Below are 26185 nucleotides of genomic sequence, written 5' to 3'. Positions count from 1 at the left end.
GTTAGTGCTCGGCACAGAGCAGAAACGGCAGAGCTGGAACGAAATGGACAGTAAAGGTGGTTTGGGCAACAATGGAGGATGACATGCGAGCAACTTCCTTGTTTGGAGGGTCGCAGGGGTGAGACGGAGAAGTGTAATGCGAGTTGGCCAGCAGCCAGGGATGGACTCCTCTCACCTCATTAATATTCAGTACACGCAATTGCAGAAAGTAGAGAGAGAATGAGAGGGCAGAAAGAAAGAAGAGGGTGTTGGTGTGCTGGACACTAATGCAACACTACAGAACAGCTCAACCTTCTGAAGGGATAAAAATAAGGATGCTGTGAACTGGCATTTGGATCTTGTTAAGTCAGTCATACGTTGTCAATAATTATTAAAGTGAATACCATGGGGATATGAACACAGTAGTTTCAATTTTGGGTAACCTGGCACTGTTTCTACACTTGAAGGAATTACAAATATACACACAGTCATATACAGTATAACTAACTATACATTTTCAATGTTTTTACAACGACTTTCTAAAATGTATAGGGTCACTCTCTCATCCTTTCTTAATGTTTTCACATTTTTTTGAATAATTGCTTTGGGAATTATGTTAAATTATCTTTTAATTATGTAAAAAAATGTAATTTAGGGATGTCAGGATGTCATATTTTGACTTCAAGGTTATCGTGACCAAAAGCATGGACTGTTCCGGTATATTCACGGTTTTATTTATTCACATTTTTTAATTTTGTTAGCATAAGTTTTCAAATATGTATATAGAGAGAGAGTTTAGAATGTTTAAAATGTTTAAAATGTACAGAGAGGTAGAGAGAGAATGTGTCAGGATTTGCACAAAGCTGAAAGAACAAGAGGGCGAGGATTGAAACAACAAAGACAAGAGGAGGAGGAGGAGGAAAGAATTCAGAGCAAGAAAAGGAGAAATGCACGAGGGGGTCAGAGAAAACACTTTAGACTGCGAAAGGCTGAAAAAGACAAGAGAGTGACAGACACACACACACACACCGAGCCTGCAACTATGATACAGCAGTTTTATATAGCCAGTGTACAGTGCGAGCATCACTTCCAGAGGACTAGGGCATTATGGGTATTTTCACTGTATTCCACCAAGTCCTCTCTCATCAGATTTGATGAGATTGTGGGGGTCATGTGTTGCCTACCAACTAACTGTATCCATGGCACTGTCCCTACTGCCTGAAGCCCTTGCAGTCCACACTTCGGTGATGTAATGACACAAATGCTGTAGGCCGATGTGGAGTCTGCCTCAGCACAGGTTTGACAAAAGGGTGTCTGCAGACATTCCAACAGTCTCGCAGTACACGCAAGTGGCTACGGGAAAACTGCAAGTACAAGTGTGCCGTTTAGGGACTGTAAAGTAAGTTAGCTTCTTGCTTTGACTATATCTGAAAGATCCAATGGCCAGATTACAAGATGGGAGATGCAGTGATGTGTGTTAAATGTGATGCTGTGTAACCTGTCAGTGGTCATGGTGTGGTGAGAGTAGACCATTTTTCCGCTAAACTGACCCTATCCCACTTCTGCTCGTTCAAATGGAAAATGACCATCTGGCAAACACTCCAAAAGGTAGATTTGTGTGTGTGTTTGACAGGTTTAGACATGGTAATCTAAAATCCTGTGTAATCGCCATACTGGTAAACATGCCAATTGCATTAAATCAACATGCTGGAGCCAACCAATGTCTACTGAAATTCAACATTTTTGTTGATGTTTGTTAAGATAAATTGATGTTTGCTGCTATACCCACCCAAAATACAAAAATTAGTTTTACCTATTCATATTTCACATTGGTATGTTTACGTTACGTCTAAGGCAGGGATACCACCGGTTAACATTTAATCGATCAATACGGACATCCCAAGAATAAAATCTCCTGATGGCCATTATGTGACCAACCTGTGAAGAAAATGCAGATGTCAACAGAAACCAGCTGATACCATAAGACAGTGTTTCTCAAAGTGTGGACGTGAGACATGACAAGTGGGGCGCGACAGATGGGTGGACATTTTGTCATCTCTATTATTTACTTTATTATTGACCATACACTTAAAACTTAAGATTACTTAAAACAACATCAAATCGCAAAGAAAAGAAAACTGGAGATTCGGCACCCGCAGAGAAAACCAAGACACACAGTGGACCTTATTACATTTAGTCTTTATTTTTAGCAGACGCTTTTTTATCCAAAGCGTTTACCATTTTGTTTTTGGCTATTGGGGACAGGTGGGGCTCGCACCCCTTCCTTACCTACAAAGTGGGGAATGGCAGGAAAGGTTTGAGAAACACTGCCATAAGAGAAATCGATGGAGCACTCCTCTTCATTACAAATGAGGCAAGAAACAAAACAAAGTCACTATGAATACCCACAATGCTCTCAAAGACTTTCACATGGTTTTGCAGTAAGCAGTCTAGCCAATAAGACCCCCTACCTTCATTATAGTTACAGTTCCACATCAATTTTATCACCAGTTTGCCATGTCGGGGCCTTGGAACCAGTACCAGTTTTCTAACACTGTGCAGTGTAAAAAAGTTCATATCCGTGAACAACTAAAACATTTACAATCACGATAAACTCCTGTTGCTATGGAATGCATTATTGTCCTCCATCTATTTGCAAACTTTCACTAACCTCTCTTTGTTCTGTGACTTGTCTGTCTTCCAAGCCACGTACATACTTAGCCACGCTAAAAGTTTTCATTGTCTCTCAGCCAGATAATCATTCAGGATATCTCAAGGTTGCGAGGGATATAGGGATATATATGGTCTACATGAAAATAGATACAGTACATTCTGGCTAACAGACCACATGCGGATAGTCTAGACCAGGGGTGTCAAACTCATTTTAGGGTAAGGGCCGGATGGAGAGAAAAGTGACAATGTGCGGGCCGAATCACCTTTTTTAAACCATATTGCACCAAATTACAAATGAATTAGCAAAAAAACTAGAAAGACATACTGTTCTGTAAAAGGTGCATTTAATAAATCCTCAGAACGGTTCAATAACACTCTTATTCCTCTTTGAAAAAACTATTTTGTTTAGGTAAAGGCAATCAAAACCCTTTCCTTTGAATATTTTCTGTCAGATACTTTTTAAACTAGTAATGACAAAAATGCAACAGACTCTATTTGTGTACAGACGGTCACATTAAATATGAACCATACAAGCTATACAATATAATTCACTAATAGGAAAAACTGCCTTAACATATTTAACAATTAGTACAGTAGTACAACTTCACTTTGGATATGAACATTAAATATATACTAGAAATTTCCTTTAACAACAAAAGATCTAGATCGCATCTGCATTATGATTTTAATTCCTGACATCTCTTTTCTTCAACCACATCAATCTCATGATGTCATTTAGCTGTCTGTTTGTGAGTCGAGATCGCAGGTTGGACTTGTTAATGTTCATTACCGATTCTTGATGAATTCTTCCTCTGAAAACGGCTTTGATCCCGCTGCGATTTCGTTGGCAATCAAATAGCGTTACAGCTTCATCAGTCTCTGTTCTTTTTGTGAACATTGACTGCTTTTTTCCGAGGCTAAAGTTAAATTATTGACTTTTCGAAGTTGTCCAGTGTATTTATCATATTTCTCTGCGTGTGTGCCGTTTAATATTCTACTCGTTTTGCACAGCCACGGCTTGTGAGCAGATTAAACATACCGGCCTACCGTTGAACTCACAGAAGAAATACGTCTTCTTCCGTCAGTTTTCTTTATTTGGACATTTTAAAATCACTAGTCCTTGCCGCACAACTTAGCCGACTTTGTTTTCGAAATGTAGGCGGCGCTTTAGAATGCGCATGCTTGTTAGGGGTTCCGGCAGAAGCCCAATTAAATGATCAATGATAAAATAAAAAATTTAATAAAACAAAACATAATATGGCAGCGAAAACCTGATTGTATTAATAAACTTTAAATTAATTAAAATAATAATAAACTTTTATTTCATATTTGTATTATTTTTCAAATCTTCCCTCGGGCCGTATTGGACGCCTTATCGGGCCGGATACGGCCCGCGGGCCGTATGTTTGACACCCCTGGTCTAGACGAAACCTTGCCCAGCCGGAGTGAACCTTGGTTCTGGGTCATACAAAGTCCATCTTGGTTTCTGAGTGGTTACTGCCCCATAACTAAAATAGTTTAGCGTATTTCATATCTTTACTCTTTAACGGCTGAGAGATTCTGTATCATAACTGTAACTAGATAAAATTAACCAGAATGTCCTCTGGAGCTCAGTGCTTTTGTTTCACTAAATTTATGGGTCTCTTTCAGAGTTTACCAGACAAACCAATTACACAAGTGCCCTGTGTGTGGTGTTACTGACGTATTCGGGAGATCGTTCTGGAATGTCTCCAACAATTCATCAGGACGGCAAAAACAAACACCAGCATTATGTGATGAGATAAGTCACAACTCTTTGGCTCCACGGCTAGTTTTTGTCCAAATGTTTTCTATTTTTTTACAAATTGTAAAAAATTCTGTAGTTAATTCAAGGTCTCTGTTGTATAAGTACAGTGAGTTATTTATTGGCATTAATGTTTGTGTGTGTTAGGGTTGTTGTCAGGCTGGGCGACTCCACTAGCTACCCTGTCCGCACACAGTTGGGTGCATCTATGCTTCTGACCTAGTTTTGTCTATTGCAGCTACCAGTGCTTGTCGCAAATGTACAGCTTTGTCTCTCTCTCTTTACATTGCAGAGTTACAGCACTGGTGCAACAAGATCAGGGTGGATTAAAGCTGCATGGCTTTGCGTGCCAACTGTTGAACCCAATCGGGTAAACTCTTGATATTCCCACGTGCATTGTGGCAAGCAAGATCAACCAGTTTAACATCTGGACCCAGAGGCTAAAAGTCGTGGTATGTTTTGGATGAGTCTCAATCCTCTGAGGCTCACATTCTATTTAACCTTATAGAAACAAGATCTCTGCATAGGATGATTAGGACTAATTATATTAAGAACACAATCAGAGAATGTAGTGACCCTCAAAATTACAGGTGACTTAAGTCAAATACTTTTAGGCAACTGAATGTAACTTTCATAAATATGCAATCTTTGGAAAAACTAAAAGGCAAATGTATAAATTTGAAGAACGTTGGTGATTTGCCCAGTTCGCACCTGCTCAACCAGCAGAAATGTCCTTGATCTCTAGTAAAGAGATGCAACCTTCCCATCTGCTAAACTGTATCCAGACCTGCAGTCCACTTGCCCGCATTCTCAGCAAGAGTCATCAGATCACACCTCACCTCACTGAACCTGGACATTAAATTAACTGACTGGCCGACCAGTTTCTGTGTGCTTACTGGCTTCAGCGGTTATGCTGCCAGATGAAATTGCTGTTGATAAGAGCATATGAAAATGTTCAGTCCCGTTCAAAAGACAGTTGGCATTTACATGAATGTGCTGTACAGATGCTGTAATGAAGGGAGACGACAGCCTAGTGATATACAGTACATCCGGTGATGCTAACTTTCTTCCAAATATCTTTCTTTGTGTTTATCAGAACAAAGAAATGTATACAGGTTTAGAGTAATTCATGACAGAATTTTCATTTTGGGTTGAACTATCCCTTTAAGGCAGTGATTCTCAAACGTTTTCATTGTAAGGCCCCCTTTGTGTAGGCAATGCTGGAACATCAATTCTTCTGGTTTGATAACATAACATTTATGATAAATATCTATATTTCATAAAACTCCACAGGATCTGTGGCCCTCCTGGATCCATCTTGGGGTCCCCAGTTTGAGAACCACTGCTTTAAGGGACAGTTAATATTAAATACTGTCGACGGGTTTGTGATGATAGTGTGAAAATCATTGTGCCTATGAGAGGTCAATTCTAGTGTGTGTGTACATGAACGATTTTTGTGATCCCGAGCCATTGCACACAGGAAGTTAGTCATCTGTTGCCATGGTGCATCAGTGAGTTAAGGACTGTAACCACTCTGCATGGGATCTGGTCTACCAGAGCAGAGAGACACTGACTCACTCTCTTCAAGTTGCACGAAGATTTTTTATCTGGTTCATTGTGCTTGTTGAGTTCCGGTTAATGTAAATGTATATTACATCATTGGAAGTTCCTCAGATATGATTGGTAATAATGGCTAAATTCTGGCTTTTCCGAATCAAAGTGAACGTAAATGCTCTTTTCTTTATGGGGAACATTTTTCCCTTTGAGATATTATAGTCTGATACATGCAGACTGCTTTCACTGCATACTGTTATAATTCATGTTTCAATTTGTCACACCCCTATTTTTGTGTGATTTCTTTACAGTCTTTTTGAGATACTTGAAGACAAAATTGAAAATGTTTTAAATGAACCCTTTGACTTCTTAATGCACTAGAACTACTTGATAATATTTTGAATTTGTCTGTTTTATTTATTTATCTCACCTTCACTATGTTTTAATAATGTTATCCTAAACTCCCCGAATTCTCCCTGAATTCTTTCTGTAAGTCGCTTTGGGCAGAAGTGAGGATTTTACACGTGTCTAGTAAACAAACGCCGAGGCTACTCTCTCTACATATTGATAGTACACTTCTGGCCTATACATTGATACAGATTCAAAATATCGACCATTTCAAATACACAAATCCAATAAATAAAGATTAATGCTCACAAATATGCACGCAAAAAACCCGTATTCCATGTCGTCATCTTTATACGGTTTAAGCGACAGCAGTTTAGCTCGAGCAGGCGGCATGTTCAGCCAGAGATAGGCGTGGGGGAGGAAGTGAAAGAATGATGCGGGCGCACCGCTTTCATCCCCCCGTTTCAAATGTTGCATTCAAGATTTTCCCATTTACAATGTGTATTATCAAAAAGATTATAATACTTACAAAGCGAACAATAGGATGGCGAGATGATAAGTGTGACCGAGCGCAACAGCCGTGATGAGAGGGATAGCGAGAGAGAGAGAGAGAGAGAGAGAGAGAGAGAGAGAGAGAGAGAGAGAGAGAGAGAGAGAGAGAGAGACGGGGAGGGAGGGGGAGCAAGGTGTGTCCGGCTGCCTTGAGAAATGCAGAATAAAGTCTATCGAGGAATCTGTGCATCATCACACAAACGATAATAATTTGAAAACGGCATATTTTATGCTTCGATTGCAAGCAACGACATAAAAACCAGAACGATAGACATGCAAACAACGTTGAGGTTCCGGATTGTTGCCTCTTTTGTCTTTGTAGAGGCCTAATATGGAGAAAATAGAGATCCGACCAAGAGACTCCCATTGCAGATCGCGTTTTAGAGACAAAGCGCCCTGTGATGTTACAAGACTCAGCGCCATAAACAAATGGTGTTCTAGCATTTAAAAACGAACCCAATTTAGTCGGGCTCTTTTAAACATGTATTTAAATCAACGTGAAATGACACGGTTGGAGAATACGCGAGGAATCGGGCACATCATGTGGAGATGTGCGTAACCGTGGGAGCGTTACATGAAGATCCACATGCAACATCAGCACCATTTCAACAGACAGCAAGCTCCGAAAATCGCGTTACACCGGAGAGCAAAGCCACCTTGCGGATCAGCCACACGACGAGTCGGTCCGCGATTAAAAGCAGCACAAATACCTAGATTGTCGATTTGTCATTGGTTATGACCACACAACTACCCACTGAAAATACCTGCACCGTTTTCTCGTTCTTTTATCGCCATTGACTATAACGCACCTGCGTAAAGCACATTACGCAGCGTTCATCGGCGTCACAGCATCGCTGCTGACAAACCGAGCTCGCGTGAAAAGCTCAACGTATCTACTGAGATTTCTTCTATCTTTAAATCTCCGACAAAATAAAAACCATCCCTTTAAATATTTGTTTCATATTATTTAATGAAAGTGAACGGAGACTATTGTGCACAACCCCCACGAATAGATGCGAAACAAAAAAAACGAAAAAATTCATTTGCATTTTTTATCGGTTTACTATCGATGAAATGACATTAGCATTGCATTTATTGATATTTCTCTCCCTTTGTTATAATTCCAGGCCCGTTATGTCCAAGTCACACACCCATCATCGGATTTGCAACATCCTAAGAACAAGAGCGCTCATTGCAGATAAGCGTGAAATATAGCGCGGTAAGGCTTTTCAACACGTCTTATTGCGTTACTAAAGATCAATCACATATGAATGACATTTAGAGATCGTAAACCGCTTTCACTTACCTTTGTGGCACAGTTATTGTCTGTCCAACTGCAGCAGTCAGCCAGTGAGCAAACCCTGCTGTCAGGGCGCGCAGTTCCGTTCTGAAGAGGGAAGAGGGCGCTAAAGAGCAAGAGGAATGAACCAGAAACCCAGACAATGCTGAACTGACAACCAGGTCATCTCTACAATTTTCAAACCCATGGTTCATATCCTTCATATATATTCATTGTAGTGTAAATTGATTAATCTCAGATGATATTAAATATAATTCTAAATAAAAACAAGCCATTGCTATGTACCATACCGTGCACACAGATTTTCCTGGGGCCCTCAAAATATCCATTGTTAACCATTAAAAATAAAAAATACATACTTCTTATTTGTATTATTTTTAATTATGCATGCAATGAACTGTGATATGTTACTAAAACACTATAAAAATCAATAACATTTTTGCACAATCAGAATGTCTAATGGCCCCACTCTTGGGCAAAACTCTTTAGAAATGTTTGCAAAGATATTAATGTTTGTATTTAAGGCACAGTACAAATATATTTACAGCAGTTTAGTTCGCAACTCAACTTACTTTAAAATCAAATTGTTGTATGTAAGGTGCAGGGCTACCTATGTTGCATTTCATAATGTTTCTCTTTTCATCCTTGGGAAAGGTTCATAACTCTGGGTAGCCAGTCGTTCTCATCTCTAAAGTTTAAGTGTTGTATTGTGTGACATTTAACGATAAATTGGCAGAGCAAAATCAAAATCAAAACAATACAAATGCAAATTGTACACTTTTTATAGTTTCGCAACATATCTATTTAAGAAGGGTAAGAGTAAAGAATTAGAATTGAGCTGTATATGGTTTTACTGTCTTTAAGACAGTGCCTTACCTTAAAGAATCATACATACAAGCACATACACACCTCACCCTGCCTGCTTCCAAAATTCAGCAATATTCTGCAGGGTACATACCAAGCAGAGTCCTTGACCTGGATAATCTTTGTCTCCAAAAATTTGAATCCTTCACTTGGCTCCACAAATAATGAAATATTTCAAAATACTGTAAAAAGGGTTGATGCTGTTATTTGGAGTTGTCCACATCCTTTTGCTCGTCAGATGTGTGATGTGCTCTTTAGCACTCCGAAAGCCAACTGAGTTCTTGGGTGAGGTTGGGCTTGGAGGGGAGTTGCTTAGCAACCAGCCCGCTTGTGAATGAGTAGGCATTTTTAGATTCTGATAACGTGTATGTGCGTGTGTGTTTGTTTGTGTGTTTGTTTGTTTGAAAGAGGCAGAAAGTAAACAGGCTAATGGCCGTTAATGTCTGTTGCATTGACCCGTATTACCATTAATAATTAAAAACCTCTTTTTGTATCAATAGTTTTGATCTGTCAACCTTTCAAGTTTCAAATAATCTTACTGTATTCTAAACAACAGGATCATTTACAGTGGTATCATTGCAGCTGCAGTTTTTATTCTGACCGTTAGATGGCGCCTTAGCCTTACCAATTTAAGGGCTTGCCTAATACGCAGGTTTTAAAACCTATATGAATCTTCCGTCTGTAAAACGCAAAAGAAGATATTTTGTGAAAAGTCTTTTGTGTCCATGGAAAGTTTTTAAACTTTTTGTTTGTTCTGCAGAAGATGGAAAGTCATGCAGGTTTGGAATGAGATGACTGTGAGTATGAAATAAGTTTCATTTTTGGTTGAACCATCCCAATGAAATTTTAAAATACATTTTTCTTACTACTTTTATGCATCTCCTGTTGGTTGCCTTATGAAAGATTAAAAGTGTTTTCATTTGTCAATTTTATAGGTATATGATAAGAATTATGTGAAAAGATTATGCTGCGATCTAAGTTACTATATAACACGTGGTGTTAAGATATTCATTGTGAGTAAGTGATCCAAAACGATTTTCTAAAGTTATCTAATATAAAATTATACAGCAAACTGAATAGCCACCAACCAAAGTCTGTTTATTGACAAGGCTAAGAATGAAAGGATCTGAGTATCAATATGAACATTTTGGTTGGATCAAAAAGCAGTAATATATTGGCTAATCCCTTTGGTCAGGACGTCTGCAAATTCAAAGATGTCTGACTTGGTACTGCCACTGTGTGGCTCTAAAACAGACAAATCTTTATTTTTGAGACCAATCGGACAACAAAGACGTAAAATAGATGTTTCTTTTATTATTATAGTTTTTTCTTACAGCTTGATCAAACTTTTTATGTAAAATCATTTGTAATGTTTAAAGCACTTTCTGAAATATACAAACAAATGAATGGACGTAAATGTATTTATTCTAAAATAGCTTATTTGAAAAGAACAGAAACGTTTACAGAGAGTCTGCTGTTAACCCCTGAGGTCTGTCACATTTGGGCCTGAAAGAGAAAATTATCAGATGATCATTCAAATGATATTAATTTTATAGGAGAAAAAATATTTTAGATGTTTAATATCGTCGATGTGTTGTAATAACATAATAATTCAAGTCATGCGTTGGTGTTCTTTAATACCTGCAACTGACCTCTTTTGTTTAACCAGCCATGATGTGTTTAACAAAAGCTGTGGAAGAAAAGGATGAAGGTTCAAAATTTTCCACCCGCTTGAGCAAAGAATAGGTCAAATAGAAATACATAATTGTTTAGATGTTCACAATCATATCACTTATTACATTTATGTAAAGTGATGCACTTTAGTTTACTCTATAACACTAATCAAAAACACATCATTTACTGTATTGTCATTCTATACATGTGTTTATAAACATGATATCTAGTGTCCTCTTGATGTCTCAAAAGTTTGTAAAATGTTCACCTTCATAGTTGACACAACCATTTCCATCTTCCTGTCCTGACATCAGTTGTTCTACTTCTGATTCGTTCATCTTCTCACCTGCAGCACAACGACATGTGAGATCTTCTGCTTGCCTTAAAGTGATACTTCACCAAAGGATGAACATTTTTTATCATAATTTATTCACCCTCGTGTTGTTCAAAACCCGTAAATGACTCTTTCTTCCGTGCCATTCAAAAGAAGATATTTCTCTGTGGTGTCGTTTCCATATATAATGGAAGTCTATTGGCTCCAATGTTGTTGGGTCATCGACGTTGCAGAAGAAAGATAGTCACACAGGTTTGGAAAATCATGAGGGAGATTATGAAATAATTTTCATTCTTGGGCGAACTGTCCGTTTAGTCTTAGTAGAAGGATTCAAACTAGCCATGTTTTATTTACCCAAAGTCGCCAGTACGTGGCGAATTTCTGCTCCCATTATGGTGCCGTTGCCCTCCTTGTCAAACACTCGCAGCCCCTCAACAAAATCCTCGAACGAGCCCCGATCTTTAGACTCAGACACGTGTTGAAACATTGGCAGGAAAGTCTCAAAGTCGATCAGTTTAGTGTTCATTTCTAAAGTGAGGATAAAAATACATTTTACAAACACTTAACTCGAAAGAATGCAATGCCTTGCAACAGTTTACGCTTACCATCAGGTTTGGGTTTGCCCAGTACATTGATGACTTCCGCGTTGGTTGGGTTCTGACCCAACGCTCTCATTGCATCACCACACTGCATGTACGTGATCTTCATTTCCCCAGTGGGTGTTCTGTCGAAAAGCATGAAGGCCTCTTTAAATTCTGTAAGGATGAACCAAACATCGTATTGGAAGAAGCATTGACATTTTCAAAGTAGGTCTTTTCGATTTAACAGATGTTTACCTTCAATCTGTTCGGCTGTAAACTCGATCTAAAAAAAAATATAAAGCTTTAAGCAACCAACTCACAATGGAAATACTAGATCATCCAAGCTGAACAGGCATATGCCAACTGCTCACTCTCCACTCGGCAGACATACAGATGTTAATAATGCTCTGGAGAAACGTTCCGGAGGTTGTTGGAGAGGTCAGAAGTGACCCATGCTCATTATAGAGACTAAGAATAACAGACACCTGTTTGAAGACCAGAGGCAATACAATGAAACCTCATCCATACCGTCCCTGAGAGAAAGAAAGGCTCAGACAACAATATGACAATGTTAAGCTTTGATATGGGACCCCGCGGCCGGATAGTTGCATGGGTATATGGAGGCACTTTCATACTGGTCTCATTAAACTTCCATCATCCAAACCCCACCTCTGACCATCAGGTAAATTAAATTAGTAAAAGTGGTCTCCGATCAATAGGAATATGCCTGCAACAAGAGGTTCAGCTGAGGAGGGGCTTTTAAAACCCAAGTTTGTGTGTGTGAAACCGTTTTGAGGCCAAATGTTATTGACTTTATTACATTTATTAAACAGGACGTACCGTTCGTAGCAAAATACACTAGATTTAAAAGAAAAACAATGGAAATGAAAATGTTGCTATTTAAAAACATTTTTATTTTTATTTTTTCATAAATAAATAGACCAATAGTGCTATCCAGCATCTTTTTATAATAAGTCCAATGACTAAAGCAAAGCCAGGGTCACTAAAAACAAATGTTTCCACCCAACGTTATACAGAACAAATCACACACAAACTTACCGCAATGCTCTTCGGGTCAAAGTCGGGCACTTTGGGTTTCTCCGGCTCGGGAGGAGGCACTAGCTTGGCCGTCTCTTTTTTTGCTTCTTGCTTTTTGGGCGCCATTCCGCAGCAGCGATGAAGGTCAGGACATACAATTGTGAGATGAGAGACGGAATGAGAACGATCTTTGAGATCTTTTATACTCTTCTCAAAGCTCCCCAACTGCATTAGAGGGAAGGGCCAGTCCATTACCGTTCTCCATAAAAGGACGGGAAGATACGGCATTGAGGGATGAGACTTTACGAGCCATACCGGGCATTACAGAATTAGCTGGTTAACATAATGCTGCTTTCATGACTGCTCAGTCTATAATCATCATTTGTAATTGCTCTCTCAGGCCTTGATATAGTCTATATATAGTCTAGATTTAGTCTTGTCTGTGATGAATCTTGACAGCTTTTGAGGTTTGGTGCAGGGACGTGAGCTTATGATCTTGTTGTCTCTGCATATTAAAACAGGAATATGGAAGTATTTTAGCACATGCTATTTCAAAATAAGATTAAAATAAGAACGGAAGAAATTCTGTACTGATACAGCTAATCAGCTTATATTTGTCTTGCGCCCCATCAAACAGACATTTCTCTAGGAGTTTCATTGTTCTGGGGATAAGAAGGACGGATAAACACCCTTTGTCTTATTTCGCTCTGTGCAGCAACAGAAGCCCATTCTTGCATTGTGAAGCCTTGATGTCTGTCATCCAGGCGCCTGATGTAGCCGCTCAGTAACAACAGTTTATCGAGTGGAGAAGCGTCCACCTGTTCTCCCTGCCAATAGAAGCTCTCTACGCCAGATAGAAGGAAAAAAGCATCTCAGGTTCCTCTGGAATAATCTATATCTGGGATGTGGGAACTGCTTTTGTTGAGACTGTTAGTACGGCCATTGTTGTGTTGTGTATTTCAAAGGAAGATGTTTTTATATATTCGGTACAGTATCGTTCAGCTGTCTGGAATAAAATATAAGATTGCTGACTCAATTATATTGTGTGTTTTTTGTATTAAAAATGAGAAGCATTTAATTCACTCCAAAAGGACAAATCGATCTTTATTTACTGATCCAAACGCAACTCTTCGTGGTCTACAGAGCACTTAAGGAGATATGTTATAGAATGGTCTTGCTCAGTGAAAGCATACAATGACAAGAGCCTGTTTTAAGGGACAGTTCACCCAAAAATGAACATTCTGTCATCACGAGTACTCTCAAGTATATGTATGAAATGTCTTTGTTCTGGGGAACACAGAGGAAGATATTTGGAAGAATGCTTGTAACCAAACAGTTATTTTTGGGCTGAATTTTCCTTTTAAAAAAGAAATAAAAATGAACGATAATTTCCTACAGACAACAGGACTGAGATCCAGACGGAAGAAAATTCAATATGAGCCCCACAGAACTAAAAATCCACTAAAAATCTGTCTCACCTCCCACATTAATGGCTTTAATTCTAGGATACATTTCCCTTCCATGCTTTCAGCTCTGGTGCAAATCCCAGAAGCCCTTAGTGAATCACTTAAGACAGCAGAAGCATGTGGTCTCCTATAACTCATGCTATATCTTTCCACATCCAGTGTAGATGCTGTGCATTCGAGCCTGTGGCTTTGATCGAGTATGGCATCTCCTGCTCTCGCTTTGCTTTCATCTCCTCTTCGCAGGTCTTCATCTGTGCGATGCTGCTCTTCACCCAGACCCAGAGATGGAGGGCGGCTGGGGGTGTCTTCTTTCATGTTGTTAAACCCACATGAAGTCCCTCTGACAGTCCAGGAGGACAGAAGTGTTTTCAACATGTAGGTATGTAGTTATGCTGTTTAAGAGTGTGTAGTGTTGAGAAGCTTATATGACTCAGCCTGTTGTTTATATGACAAATTGACTTCTATAAACAGTACACTATACTAAGTATTGTCAGATGAGTAAGCCTGCTTAGTGTACTATTGTTGTCTATAAGAATCAATGTAGAGGAATTACTCGACGAGTGACTTAACTGAAGTCCACAGCTTCCTTTATTAGTCATCTTTCAGTCATTCAATTATTGGAATAGAATAGAATAAAATAGAATAGAATAGAATAGAATATGCTGGATTGTTTTAAATTCATGGTCTGGTCAAAAAGGGGAAAAGCCAACCATTGAGTTGTAAATTAACAATACGCTTATGTGGTCGGATAAAAATTTCGATGGTTTCAACACATGATTAGGACAAATATGGACATTTTCTAGGCAATTGTAACCCATTGGGTTTGTCCTTCTTGACCCATTCATGAGTTTTAAACAACACAGCATATTAATACAATACAATACAATGGAGAAATATAAATAACTTAAACATTTACTTTTAGTGATAATTACTGTAGAACACTCTGGATCAAAGATCCATCTCATCATTGGCAGACATATGATAGTGTCTGTCTGAAACCAACCTTGAAGTATCCTGTTTTTTGTACTGTATTATAGTCTGTGCTCCACATGAGGGCAGTATTCACTAGTAATGTGATCTGCTAAAACATCTGTGTTGCTTGTTCCAGTAGAGAAAAGATTAAATATAAAATCGCTCTGAATGTGAACTCTGCATTTTACGTTGTAAAAATAACAACAATTAACTATTACAGTTATTTGCTATTGTTTTGCCCATGCATAATAAAAACATATTTATGCGCAAATACTAGAAGTATACAAACGGAAATAAAATAATGTCAGGTAACATTCCAAATAAAGCTTGTTTCAGTCATCTGCTGGTGGCAAATAATCTCACCATGTTTGGAATGAGTCCCAGCAGATCATAGCAAGACGTCAATAAGGTTTATATTCTACAAGCATTATCTGCAATGTATTTAAGACCGAAGACACTGAGTGATTTCTAATTAAATAACAGCACTTCATAATCAGTTTTATATGTGACTGAAAGCCATTGTATAGACTTGAGAACTGGAGTGATGTGGTAAGCAAGCACTTTCTAACAAAAGCATTGAATATGAACTGCAGCGATAACCAATCTTTTCATGAAGGTCTGTTACAATGGTCAATTTCATCTCTATGAAAGAAGGAATAATAAAATATAAACAAAACTAATTTAATAATTTAATTCAGAAGAAAATCAAACATTCATTTATATCTGTCATCTTTTTTCTTTTAGACTTTTTTTGAAGTGAAGGAAATTGTGGCATAAAGTCTAGGACTGTGGTTTACTGACAGAGCTAGTTGGTACATCTAGGTATCTGTTAAATAATACACAATTTATCAGATTTATTATCAAAATAGTAAATAATGATAATAATTATTATTATTTTATAGAATTTTTATGGGGGCTTTTTTGTTTTATGATCCAAAAATCGAGTTTTAGAATCTGTAATGTTAACATACATCAACCATGTCAAAAGTTTTCAATGAGTAAAAATTTGAAATGTCTGTAGTGGTTCCATGTCAAACTTTGTGGGAGGGGTTTAACACAGCTGCAGATATTGTCCAGATGCCTGAGAGAAGAGAGCCATTTAGTACCTATTTTAACTGTAATAGATTAATGTCTAGACAGTTCGTGCGTAGTGTTTTCAGGTTAGCAAGCCGATACTTTAAGATGCTGCAACTGTAAGGGTCCTTCCGGATTTTGTAGTGTATTTCCTCACATAACTAGATGTTTTGTTTCTTAATAAAACAATTCTACACTTTTAAATCCAGTTTGTGTAATCTTACTGTCACAAAACAATCAAGTTTTCGGCAAAGGATGTTCTATTAATGACCACCAGGTAGTGCTATTGTGAAGCCTGTATAAGACCAAACGACAGGTGTCGAGACAGGTGTCTTGGCAGGGAGGGAAGTTCAAGTGTGTCAGTCAAGAATACCAAATAATCATAAACATTTAAACCAGTTTTCCAATTACAGTCCCCTAAAAAGAATTACCATTCACACGGTTTCAAGATATCCCTCATCGTTTGCCATGATACACCATAATTCGCAATACTGACTTGTCGACCTAGTAATATTGAATAATTCTGAATGGCAATACATCATGTCGCAGACTATCTGGTGTCCCTAGTACATTCCTGAACATTTACCCTGAATAATAAGTCTTGTCTGCATGACGCATACTCGGCAAAAGCCATTTAACCTCATCGGCTTTAGATTTATATCCTCTTCCAAAATCTACCACAAAAACACACACACGAGAACAAATTCATAGGGGGTCTTGTCATTCGCATCAATACACACTATTTACTGTATTTCCTGTTTTCATTCCCAGATGCCCAGAAAACATGACCCAGTGCGATACATAGAAAATGTGCTTTGTGTCTGTTACACTTGAGGCAATTGGCGCAAAGAAACAACGCGACCTTTTTCACGCTATAAGACAAATGTATGGCCTGTATATGTCCTCAAGAATAACCTCAAATGTAAAGTATAGCCCGATGTGTGTGGGTATAAAACCTGTTAAGTGAACGTGTCGTGCGTAAAACTAGTGCGCCATGCCGACATCAGTGAGTTGGCTCCTGTCATGCTCCACCAGAGGACATTAATTCACACCATTTCAGACAGTAACCTAGATTACCTTCAAAAGGGTATCACATCTACCCCGCGTCGTCTCCAGCGTGCGCACAGAGCACGTCTCCATTTGGTAAAGACGCGCAAGGGAACGGGCATCTGTTCGTGCGCATCTGCTCCATCACCGCAGGCTCCTCTCAATAAAACAATAATTTATGGGAATTTCTATATTTTAGGGTGTATCGATTAACCTGTGTTAAAAATAATAAACACACAATGCAAGGTCACAGAGACGAAGGTTGCAAATAGGGCACATAAGGCCTTGTTCTCTCTCTAGAGCAGCAAACAAATTCAATACAAATTTATTTTAAATAAATTTAATTATTTAACTATAACTAGCATACCCAAATAAACCACTATAGATTATTTTGTTGCATTTACGTGGATATTTAGTCATTGTTAACGTCTGATCATCAGGCTTCTTTCGGCACGATTGGGAAAAATCTGTCATTATCCATAAACATTATACCGCCTTTAGTCGCACAGTATCATGTATTGAATTCATAACCCGATTTCAATCTCCGAGGACGCGTGAGAGTTTGGAGATTTTGGCCGTGTCACAAGTTTAAAGCGAAGTTATGGTCGTACCTGAGACGTTTCTCAGGTTTCATACAAGACACCCGTGCGTAAGCGACAGCTGCCCCGGAGCCTGGACTTTCTCCCGGACGAGACTAAAGTTTCGGAGTGGATTCAACAACACTAACCTTCGGATCTGAAATAAAGGAACGCGGTTTTCCTGCTGAACAAGGTAAAAAAAATCACTGAACTGCTGGTCTTCTACTGGTAACAGCTTTAGTTGGGTTTGTGTAGTGTTCCTGGGTTTATTGAGCTTGGCACATGTCTTTGAACTTCATATAATCTAGTTGTCTACGTACCCTTAAAAGACACCGAAATAAGCAGTTGAATAAGGAGAGACAAATATTCTTCTTAGTTTTATTAAAATGTATGGCTAGAAAATGTCATGATGTTCATATTGCTTGTTGATATTACTAATACCTGTGAAATATGCTATAGTTTTGTCTTGTCATTACATTATATTTCTGTTATGGGGTTTGGCTTGTAACTTTGTAACTAGAGTAGCCTAACAAACCTTTTTTTAGTTTAATTACTGAACCTTTTTGTTGGTTGTGATGAATAAAACGGGGCAGTGAAAGAGTCAAAAATGTTTAGACATTAAAGTTAAAACTGACTGAGTTAAACAATGTTTTATCTTTAATAGATGTACTTTTAGTCATTTATTACATTGGTCACGATATACGAACAGTCTCTCTGAATGCTACACACCTAAATCTGTACCATTCAGCTGCGTATTTCTTGATCTTCAAGATACTGCTTACAGAAGAAGTTAGTGTTGGCTACTTTTTTTCTTTACATTTGCAAGAATCAGCATTTTTTGGAAAGTATGCAAATATAAATTTATTTCCGGATTAGTAGGTGTTGCAAAAGAATTTACAATATGAATTTACAAAGCCCACAACATTATTAAATGCACAATATCTTTTGTTCATGCCAAACCTGGCCTAAAGAAGGAAGCCTAAAAATGATGCTGTTTTGAGTTTCTTCTTTGGTTCTTTTGTTTCTTTAGTTCAGACATTGGCTATTCAAGCACATCTTTCAGGTTCAGCTCCAAGCGAAGTTAAAAGCAGTCATATGTCAGATGCTCATAAGTAGCATGCCACAAAGCATGCCATGTGAACCTGGGGGGTGTTGGCCGTGTCTTGAACAATGATGCTGAGAGCGATCAGTCACGAACAAGAGACTATATGCAGGTCCATATGAAGGCATTATTATATCAGAGATGATAGAGGAAGCTGTTATATGGTCAAGGCTCATTGGGTTCAGCTCTTGTGCTGCAGAGTGGAAGTGTGGGGCACTGATGAAAGACAGAGTTTTGTTGTCAGTCTCCAAAGAAAATCTTAAAATCTTTGCTGTCCTTCCAAATCCTCGGATGTTCAAATGTGCTGTTTTTCAGGAAACACTGTACTTTTGACAAGCACTTTTTTATACTTTTTATTGTTTAGATATCTTGATTTGTTGCCCTGGAAGATCAGGCGAGTTGAGATATGTGCTCATCCAACTCTTGGTACGATTAGAAATCTGTTTGTTGCAAAAATAATAAATCTAAACATTCAATTTTTTTATTTTAATAATAAAACAACAACATCAACAGTATATTGAAAGAAATACATTGATTTAATGCTCTTAATGTTTTTCCTCTGGAAAAAAGTAAAGTTGCAGGCCATGTGTTACAGTAATTTTACTACGGTTACAGGATGCTGTTGGCAGTGCAACAAGAGTTTAAGCTGTTTACTGTTGCCAAGCAACTAGGTGCGTTAATATAGAATTCATTTGATGTGCGCTCACTGGTGTGTTTTACAACAGCTCTGAATGTAGCTCATCCGATCAGGGTTTAAAACCGGGAGTATGTGTTTTATGAATCATGTTTTGTTGCAATATCTCAGAAATCAAAGTAAATCAGAATTATATTGGCTATATTTATATGACAAATATGGTATTCCATGCAGATTGGTTAGTTTGATGAAAAAAGACAACTCCTCTCTTGTCTTCTTTTTCTGAATGTAATCCAACTCAACCAAATGTAACTCAATAGACCGGAACTGAACCAAAGATGCTCAGTGCATATGTTTTAATCGACACACCAAGAATACTGAGAGAAGTGAGATTATCATTTACAACTTATATATCTCTCTCTCTCTCAAACAAGATTTCCACTTCATGGCTAATGCTGTTTCATCTTGCTACAGGATCTCCATGTATAACTGAGTTGGGGGAGTTCCTTTTGATCTGGCCATTAGAGCCGGCATTCTGTCTCCACTTCCATCTCTCAGTCGAGATATTCACCTCCAGAGACATCCGGCTCTTTGGACTCTGTTTACAGACTTGCTCAACTCAGATGGTCTAATGTACAGTATGTGTGTACGTGCGTGTGGGCAAGCGTAAATGTCTGTATATGCCTTTAGTGTATCAGTGTAAACAGATCAATGTCAACCACCTAAACATCTATAGGTGGATACTCCCATAAAGTTTTACGCATTATATAAAGAATTTAACTACAGCTTTGCAGAAACTTTACCACTGTACTTGATTTGTTGGGGCCGGAAGACCAACCCGTAAAACTTCATCCAGGAACGTGTAAATTTGAGCAGTGACCCTGGCATCAGCTACATAAATTCAAGTGTCAACTCTACTGCTAAATCTATCACCTGCTCTCTGGCATGCGAGGTTTGGACTGTGTTTCAGAAGTGGATGGCTTCATCCACTCTGAGAACTGATAGGATCAAATGCACGCTTTTGAAACCCCGTTCCCACATCATCTACTCCCTGCTTCTTTTTGCCAGGTCCCATCGAAGCTTGCGTCATCCTGCCAGGCCCGTACCAAATGTAAGAGAGCCTCAGGGGGCCAAGTCACCCCCCTGTCCCGCGGGCCTTCATTAGACACACAGATCATGTTGGTGTCTGTCTCGTATTAATACTGCTCAGCAGATCAATCTCCATTTAAGTCCAGACCCTGGCTTGCAGACGTGACGCCTGCGCTCCTCACAAACTGTCAGACTGCTCCCTAGACCTCACAGTTGATCCGGAGATCAAAAGTTCCTTAAGGACACCAGTTTAATTTTTGTGAAAAGCTTTGAAATTCGCTATAGTACAAAGTCGTGCCGGTCTAGGGTGGTTTTTCTTTTTTTTCGGTGTTGGTCAAGGGTTTGGGTCAAGATCATGTCAAGCTTAGTTGTACATGAGAACAGCTTTTTTGTTTTAAAACATTCCCCCTCCCCTCCATTTTCCTTCTGGTGATAGCTAGACTGTGACATTTACAATATGTCCAGAACTTTTGTTCCTGTTCATCTTGATTTGGAAGCACTGAAGTATGTCAGGGTTATACATCTTGACACTAAGGGGTGACGAAGTTTCTCACCACTGGATTGAATTTGTTTGCCTGTCTGACTCATGCGCCGCACTAGGCAGATCATCGCGTCTTCCGTTGCCCTTCAGCGCTGAAAATCTATACCGTGATTACTTAATACAGCTGCATTAATGGTATACATTTCTTACTTGGAAGCTTCGGATCATGTGCTCAGAGATGTGTGCGTCTTAGAGAAGGTGTGCGCCCGTGCTGACACTGTGGACGCTCATCTACATTTATTTGGTTTTACAGCTAAATGTTTTTGTTTTTTACATTCCCACACCATTTCTTTTTCATTTACATAATAATTTCTTATCTTAAATCGCAGACTTCTACTGTATATTTAGATGTACACTACATGAAAGTGTTCATAGACAGGTACACTGTATTTACAGCAATTGTGTGTGTGTTTGTGTGCATGTATATGTGTGTAACCGATGATTTATCATTTTCATCATTAGAAAATCAAGTTGTGAGTGTGCTGTAGACAGGACGAGCACTGGATGTAAAGTGATCTGTGCTCAGGACAGATCTTTTGGGTTGATCGAGTTCTTGGCTCGATGGGTGAGGTCTTGCTTGGACTCCAACACTGAAATTGGAGTTGAACAGAATGATAAGCCATTGAGGTGTTTGAATGTTTAACCCTGATAACATTTCTAAAGAGACAAGTAGAAATTATGAAGTCTCCAACATATATTTCTATTTAAAGGAACAGTTCACCCAAAAATTCTGTCTTTATTTACTTAACCTCAAGTTATTCTAAATCTCTATAAATGTCTTTGTTCTGAAGAACACACAGAAAGATGTTTGGAAGAATGCTTGTCACCAAACAGTTTTTGGCCACCATTGGCTACACAGTTACGAAACAATAATTTTTTATTTCCTTTGTTTTGCTGAACACAAAAGAAGATATTTTAAAGAAGTAGGAAAGCAAACAGTTCTGGGGCATTTAAAAAAAAGAGGTTCATTTCTAAGGTACATTTAGTAAATGTGAAATTTTGTTCTTGATCAGGCTTGATATTGAAAATTTCATGTTCCAGACATTTAGTCATTTTTTGAATGCTGTGTTTGAATTGAATATCTGTTGTTTAAAATATAAAAGAAAAACACTCTGATCTCAGATCAGCAGAAAAAGCTAAATATGGTGGTTGTGTCAAATGCAATATGTGGAAAGACAGCTTTATCTATAGAACCTGTCTGACACAAAGTTAACCTAAAAATAGTTTTACATTCCATCTTCCAATGTTTAAGAAATTTTGAGAAACAGGCTATAACTCAACGAATATATCGGGAGCATTTAGATCCATTATTTTATTCCCATCACACAGGTTGTGGATGAGTAGAGATTGTGTAGCATCAGCGTGTTGAAGTGTGTTGAGGGAGAGGTGAGATATGACTTTTTGAGAAAGGCAAAATAGAAGATACAATAGCTGTTTGTAAATCGTTGCTGTTTGATTCTGCATTGCGTTCAACATTCATAAAAAATAAACCCAGGATGGTGGACGAAGTAAAAGTATATTATAAATGAAAATATGTTTAATTCAACATTTAAAATATGGAAATACTTGGTAACTTGTGGCTTGTAAATGTATGTGTATTAGCATATCATCATCATTCTCATATTAGATGTATTTAACCCAATTCCAAGTATGGCTCTATTTGTAAGACACCTTTGTAGACTGTAAGGATGCTGCCAACATATAGGTTAGACAGTGAGCAGCTCACTAAAAAACAGAACTAGCGTGTGTACCGTATGTGAAAGAAAACAAAAGCGAGAAGATAAGTTAACAAGAAGAGACAGTAGTAAAAGCGGTCTGTCCTTTACAAAGGTCCTTTACAACAACACTACGCTCTCTGTGTGGCGTCTCTTTATCAAAGCTATAAGTGCTTTTATGACAGGCTGCTGATGAATGTTTGGTACTGCATTTCATATCTGTGAGTTCGGTCGGGCTGCCCGACCCATCGGCGACTGGATGATGGGCTTGTATAGTGGCCACTCATAGCTGTCACAAAGTGTTCTGTCATAAACATGGTCATATGACCGTGCTCCATCAGCAGAGGGATTACTCAGAGCTTTTCTATATACTGTATCTCTATATGCTAAACTGAATTCACTGGCCTGACTGTGTGGAGGTGCTGGTATGTGGCACCTTATGTTGTTGTACTAATAGTCAAAATCCAGTTTAAGCTTCTAAATGTTTTAGAACTGGGTCACTTCATGTAAGAGAATTTTAAAATGTACTTTCTGTAAAGGACTTCAGAAATGTTAGAAACAATTTACAATAAGTTTGTATTTGTTTATTATCTACATTTACTTTACAATTTCTTAATCAACAATTGTTAAACAAATGTAATGCACCATGACCTAACATTAACAATTAACTAAATTGTATTGACATTGACCTACATTAACAAAGATTAATATGTAAAACTATATTGCTCAGTTCGTGCTGATGTTAACAGCTTTATTGTTTCAAGTGTTACCGAAATGTTTGCTAAATGAGTAGATGTGCTTGAAAATAGCACAACAGACAAAAAACATCTTTTCCCGTCTGGCTCAATTTGTAAGGGCATTAGATTAAAATTCCTGGAAACATACTAATAAAATGTATATCTTAAAAGCCCAGTATGTCACTTTGGATAAAAGCATCTGCTAAATCCATAAATGTAAAAAAATGTGAGCTCTTTTTGATATGTTATATCCAGCTTTCATGTGTGGGAGAAAGAGAATGTGTGGCTCAGAAATTGAGCCGTAAACCCTCCCGCATGACTTTTTGAACAATAAATGCCTTATGTTCTCAAACATCTGACCTCTTCAGCACTGTACTGTGGACTTTCCCCTGCTTGGGAATATCTTCACCTTATTTGGTCTTTGTGTTTTGCTCATACACTCTGTTTTATAAAAAATACTCCCTTCCTGTAATTTATCTGGAAAGTGATTTACAAAAGACATCTTCAATCTTTTTTCGGCTAAAGACCCCTTGATGGATAGGGGAGCAGTGACCCTTAATAAAATTAAGCCTGCTATAAATTATGGGTATTGAACCATACAAATGGTTATGAATATTTTATGATGCTTACTTTGTCAAGGATATAAAAATAATTATTCCTTGGATGAAAAAGCGTATACTGTTATTGTATAACAATAATGTGGGAACGTTCTTATATTAATACTTTTCATTTATTTGTTTCAATATCTTTATAAATTGATATTGGCGTTTTTGTTTAATGCCAGTTTTTGAAGAAAATATTTGATATCAAACCATAATTTTAGGATCCTTTGCCGTACCACCACAGACCCCTCAGGGTTGTCGGTTTTCCTGTTGAAGACCCTTGATTTCCTAATAATTTCTTCTCAAATCTCATATTTGCTAGTATTTGTCATTTTATTTTATCTACTTTATTTTAGTTTGCTCATTTGTTCAATGGCGTAAACACATGTTAAACATCTCGCCATCTGTAACATCACTCCTGTCTGTTTATTGTAAGGTTGGATGATTTCGATTTTTTGAGTTTGTTTTTATTCCATCTCTGTCAAGGAGATGCTGGTTCTCAGGTCTCACCTCAGGGTCTCTGGCTTTACAGCGTTTGTTACATGGCAACTAGTCAGGAGCAGAAACTGCTGATGTGAAGCTCTAAAGACCTGGTTGGGCTGTAACAAAGACACAATCCATTATAAACATTAATGAGTTGATGCCATTTACAATCTCATTTACTTAATCCTTAATGCAAGATTTGGTGTGTTGACGCTGACCCATTGACTCGTGCGTGTCCAAGAAAGAGTAAGATTAGAACTGTAATTAAATGAATGCAAATACTTTGCTTCCATTTGCATTTGGTAAATTATTTAATCCAAAGTGAGTTTAAACCAACAGTTCAACCAAAATAAAAATTCTCACCCACGCGTTTACTCATCCTCGAGTTGTTCCAAATCTGCATACATTTCTTTGTTCTGATGAAAGATATTTGGAAGAATGCTTGTAACCAAACCACCATTGACAGACGATAGTATATAAATGTTATTGTTCTGTTGAACACAAAAGAAGATATTTGGAAGAATGTTGGAAAGCAAACGGTTCTGGGGCCCTTAAACTGTGCTTGATCATAAAAAAAACAGACTGGTGAAGTGAAGCTCAATAGTTGTTGGGAAACCTCAGTGGTCATCTGTCTCTTGCATCTGATATGAAAGATAACCTCAAAACCCAAAATGTGACCAAACAATCATGAAAAACTTCGGCAGACCACTCATTGAAACATCGGGGGGAATAACAGAAGATAGGTGAAGTGCGTAGTGTTGAGCTCGTGGATAAATACCAAGCGAGCTGATGTAGTGGTAAGGTGGGCGGAGTTGGAATGTATCAGGAGGCGGGGCTTGTTTATCGCTACGATATAAGCGTGCAAACGCATGGCAAGAATGAGTAGACTCACCAGTAACCTGACGCCGTAGCGCGCGCTGATGGCCCACGGCAGCTGTTGAGGAACCACAGTGTCGGTTCCTCATCTACACCAGATTCCCTAACGTCACTTCGATTCACAACTTATTCATTGAATTCACTTAAGCGCTATGTGAAAACCCAAGCACCTGTTTACCAGGGGGTGTCGGCCTTCTAAACATAACAGACTCTTATTAGTGACAATAAGTTGTATCACATTCCTAACAGAACAGGTGAGTTGGTGTTGTGTAATAGCCGAATGACCCAAGCTTGCCTTTGGCTCTCTACCAGCGTTTTAAAGATGGGCATAAACACGGGTCTCAACACCTGGCGAGCAGATTCTAAAAAGTTTCATATTTCTTCTATGTAAATTTAAAGGAGTCATATGACACGGCTAAAACGAACATTATCATTTGTTTTATATGTAACTCAATATGTATACACGATTTAAGGTTAAAAAACGCAGTTTTTTCCCCTTACTGTGCATGCTTGTATCTCCTCTTTTATGACCCCTTTAATTGCTGTGAGATTTTACATGTTGAAAAGATGCGGTGAGCTGAATGCTGGA

At 38.2% G+C, this 26185-nt stretch overlaps 2 protein-coding genes across 5 annotated transcripts in view; both read right to left on the bottom strand.

Moving 5' to 3' along the window:
• The window catches only part of maptb (microtubule-associated protein tau b), a 28536-nt gene extending 20258 nt beyond the window's left edge, over positions 1–8278 (bottom strand). For all 4 annotated transcript variants that reach the window (XM_079457646.1, XM_079457647.1, XM_079457648.1 and 1 more), the window contains exon 1: positions 8196–8278. The gene's annotated coding sequence lies outside the window, so the exon portion shown is untranslated. The remainder of the gene's footprint in view (positions 1–8195) is intronic.
• Positions 8279–10714: 2436 nt separating this feature from the next.
• myl4 (myosin, light chain 4, alkali; atrial, embryonic) lies at positions 10715–12911 on the bottom strand (the record flags this gene model as incomplete). Its single annotated transcript, XM_079457410.1, has 6 exons — positions 10715–10743; positions 10996–11073; positions 11416–11589; positions 11667–11816; positions 11898–11925; positions 12702–12911. 6 exons carry the CDS (start codon positions 12909–12911, stop codon positions 10715–10717), a joined length of 669 nt encoding a protein of 222 aa, XP_079313536.1.
• Positions 12912–26185: the final 13274 nt, after the last annotated feature.

Source organism: Barbatula barbatula (assembly GCF_947034865.1).
Source record: "Barbatula barbatula genome assembly, chromosome: 5".
In the NCBI taxonomy this organism is placed as follows: Eukaryota; Metazoa; Chordata; class Actinopteri; order Cypriniformes; family Nemacheilidae; genus Barbatula; species Barbatula barbatula.
The sequence above is the reverse complement of the archived record's forward strand: the minus strand, read 5'-3'. Positions and strand labels throughout refer to the sequence as shown.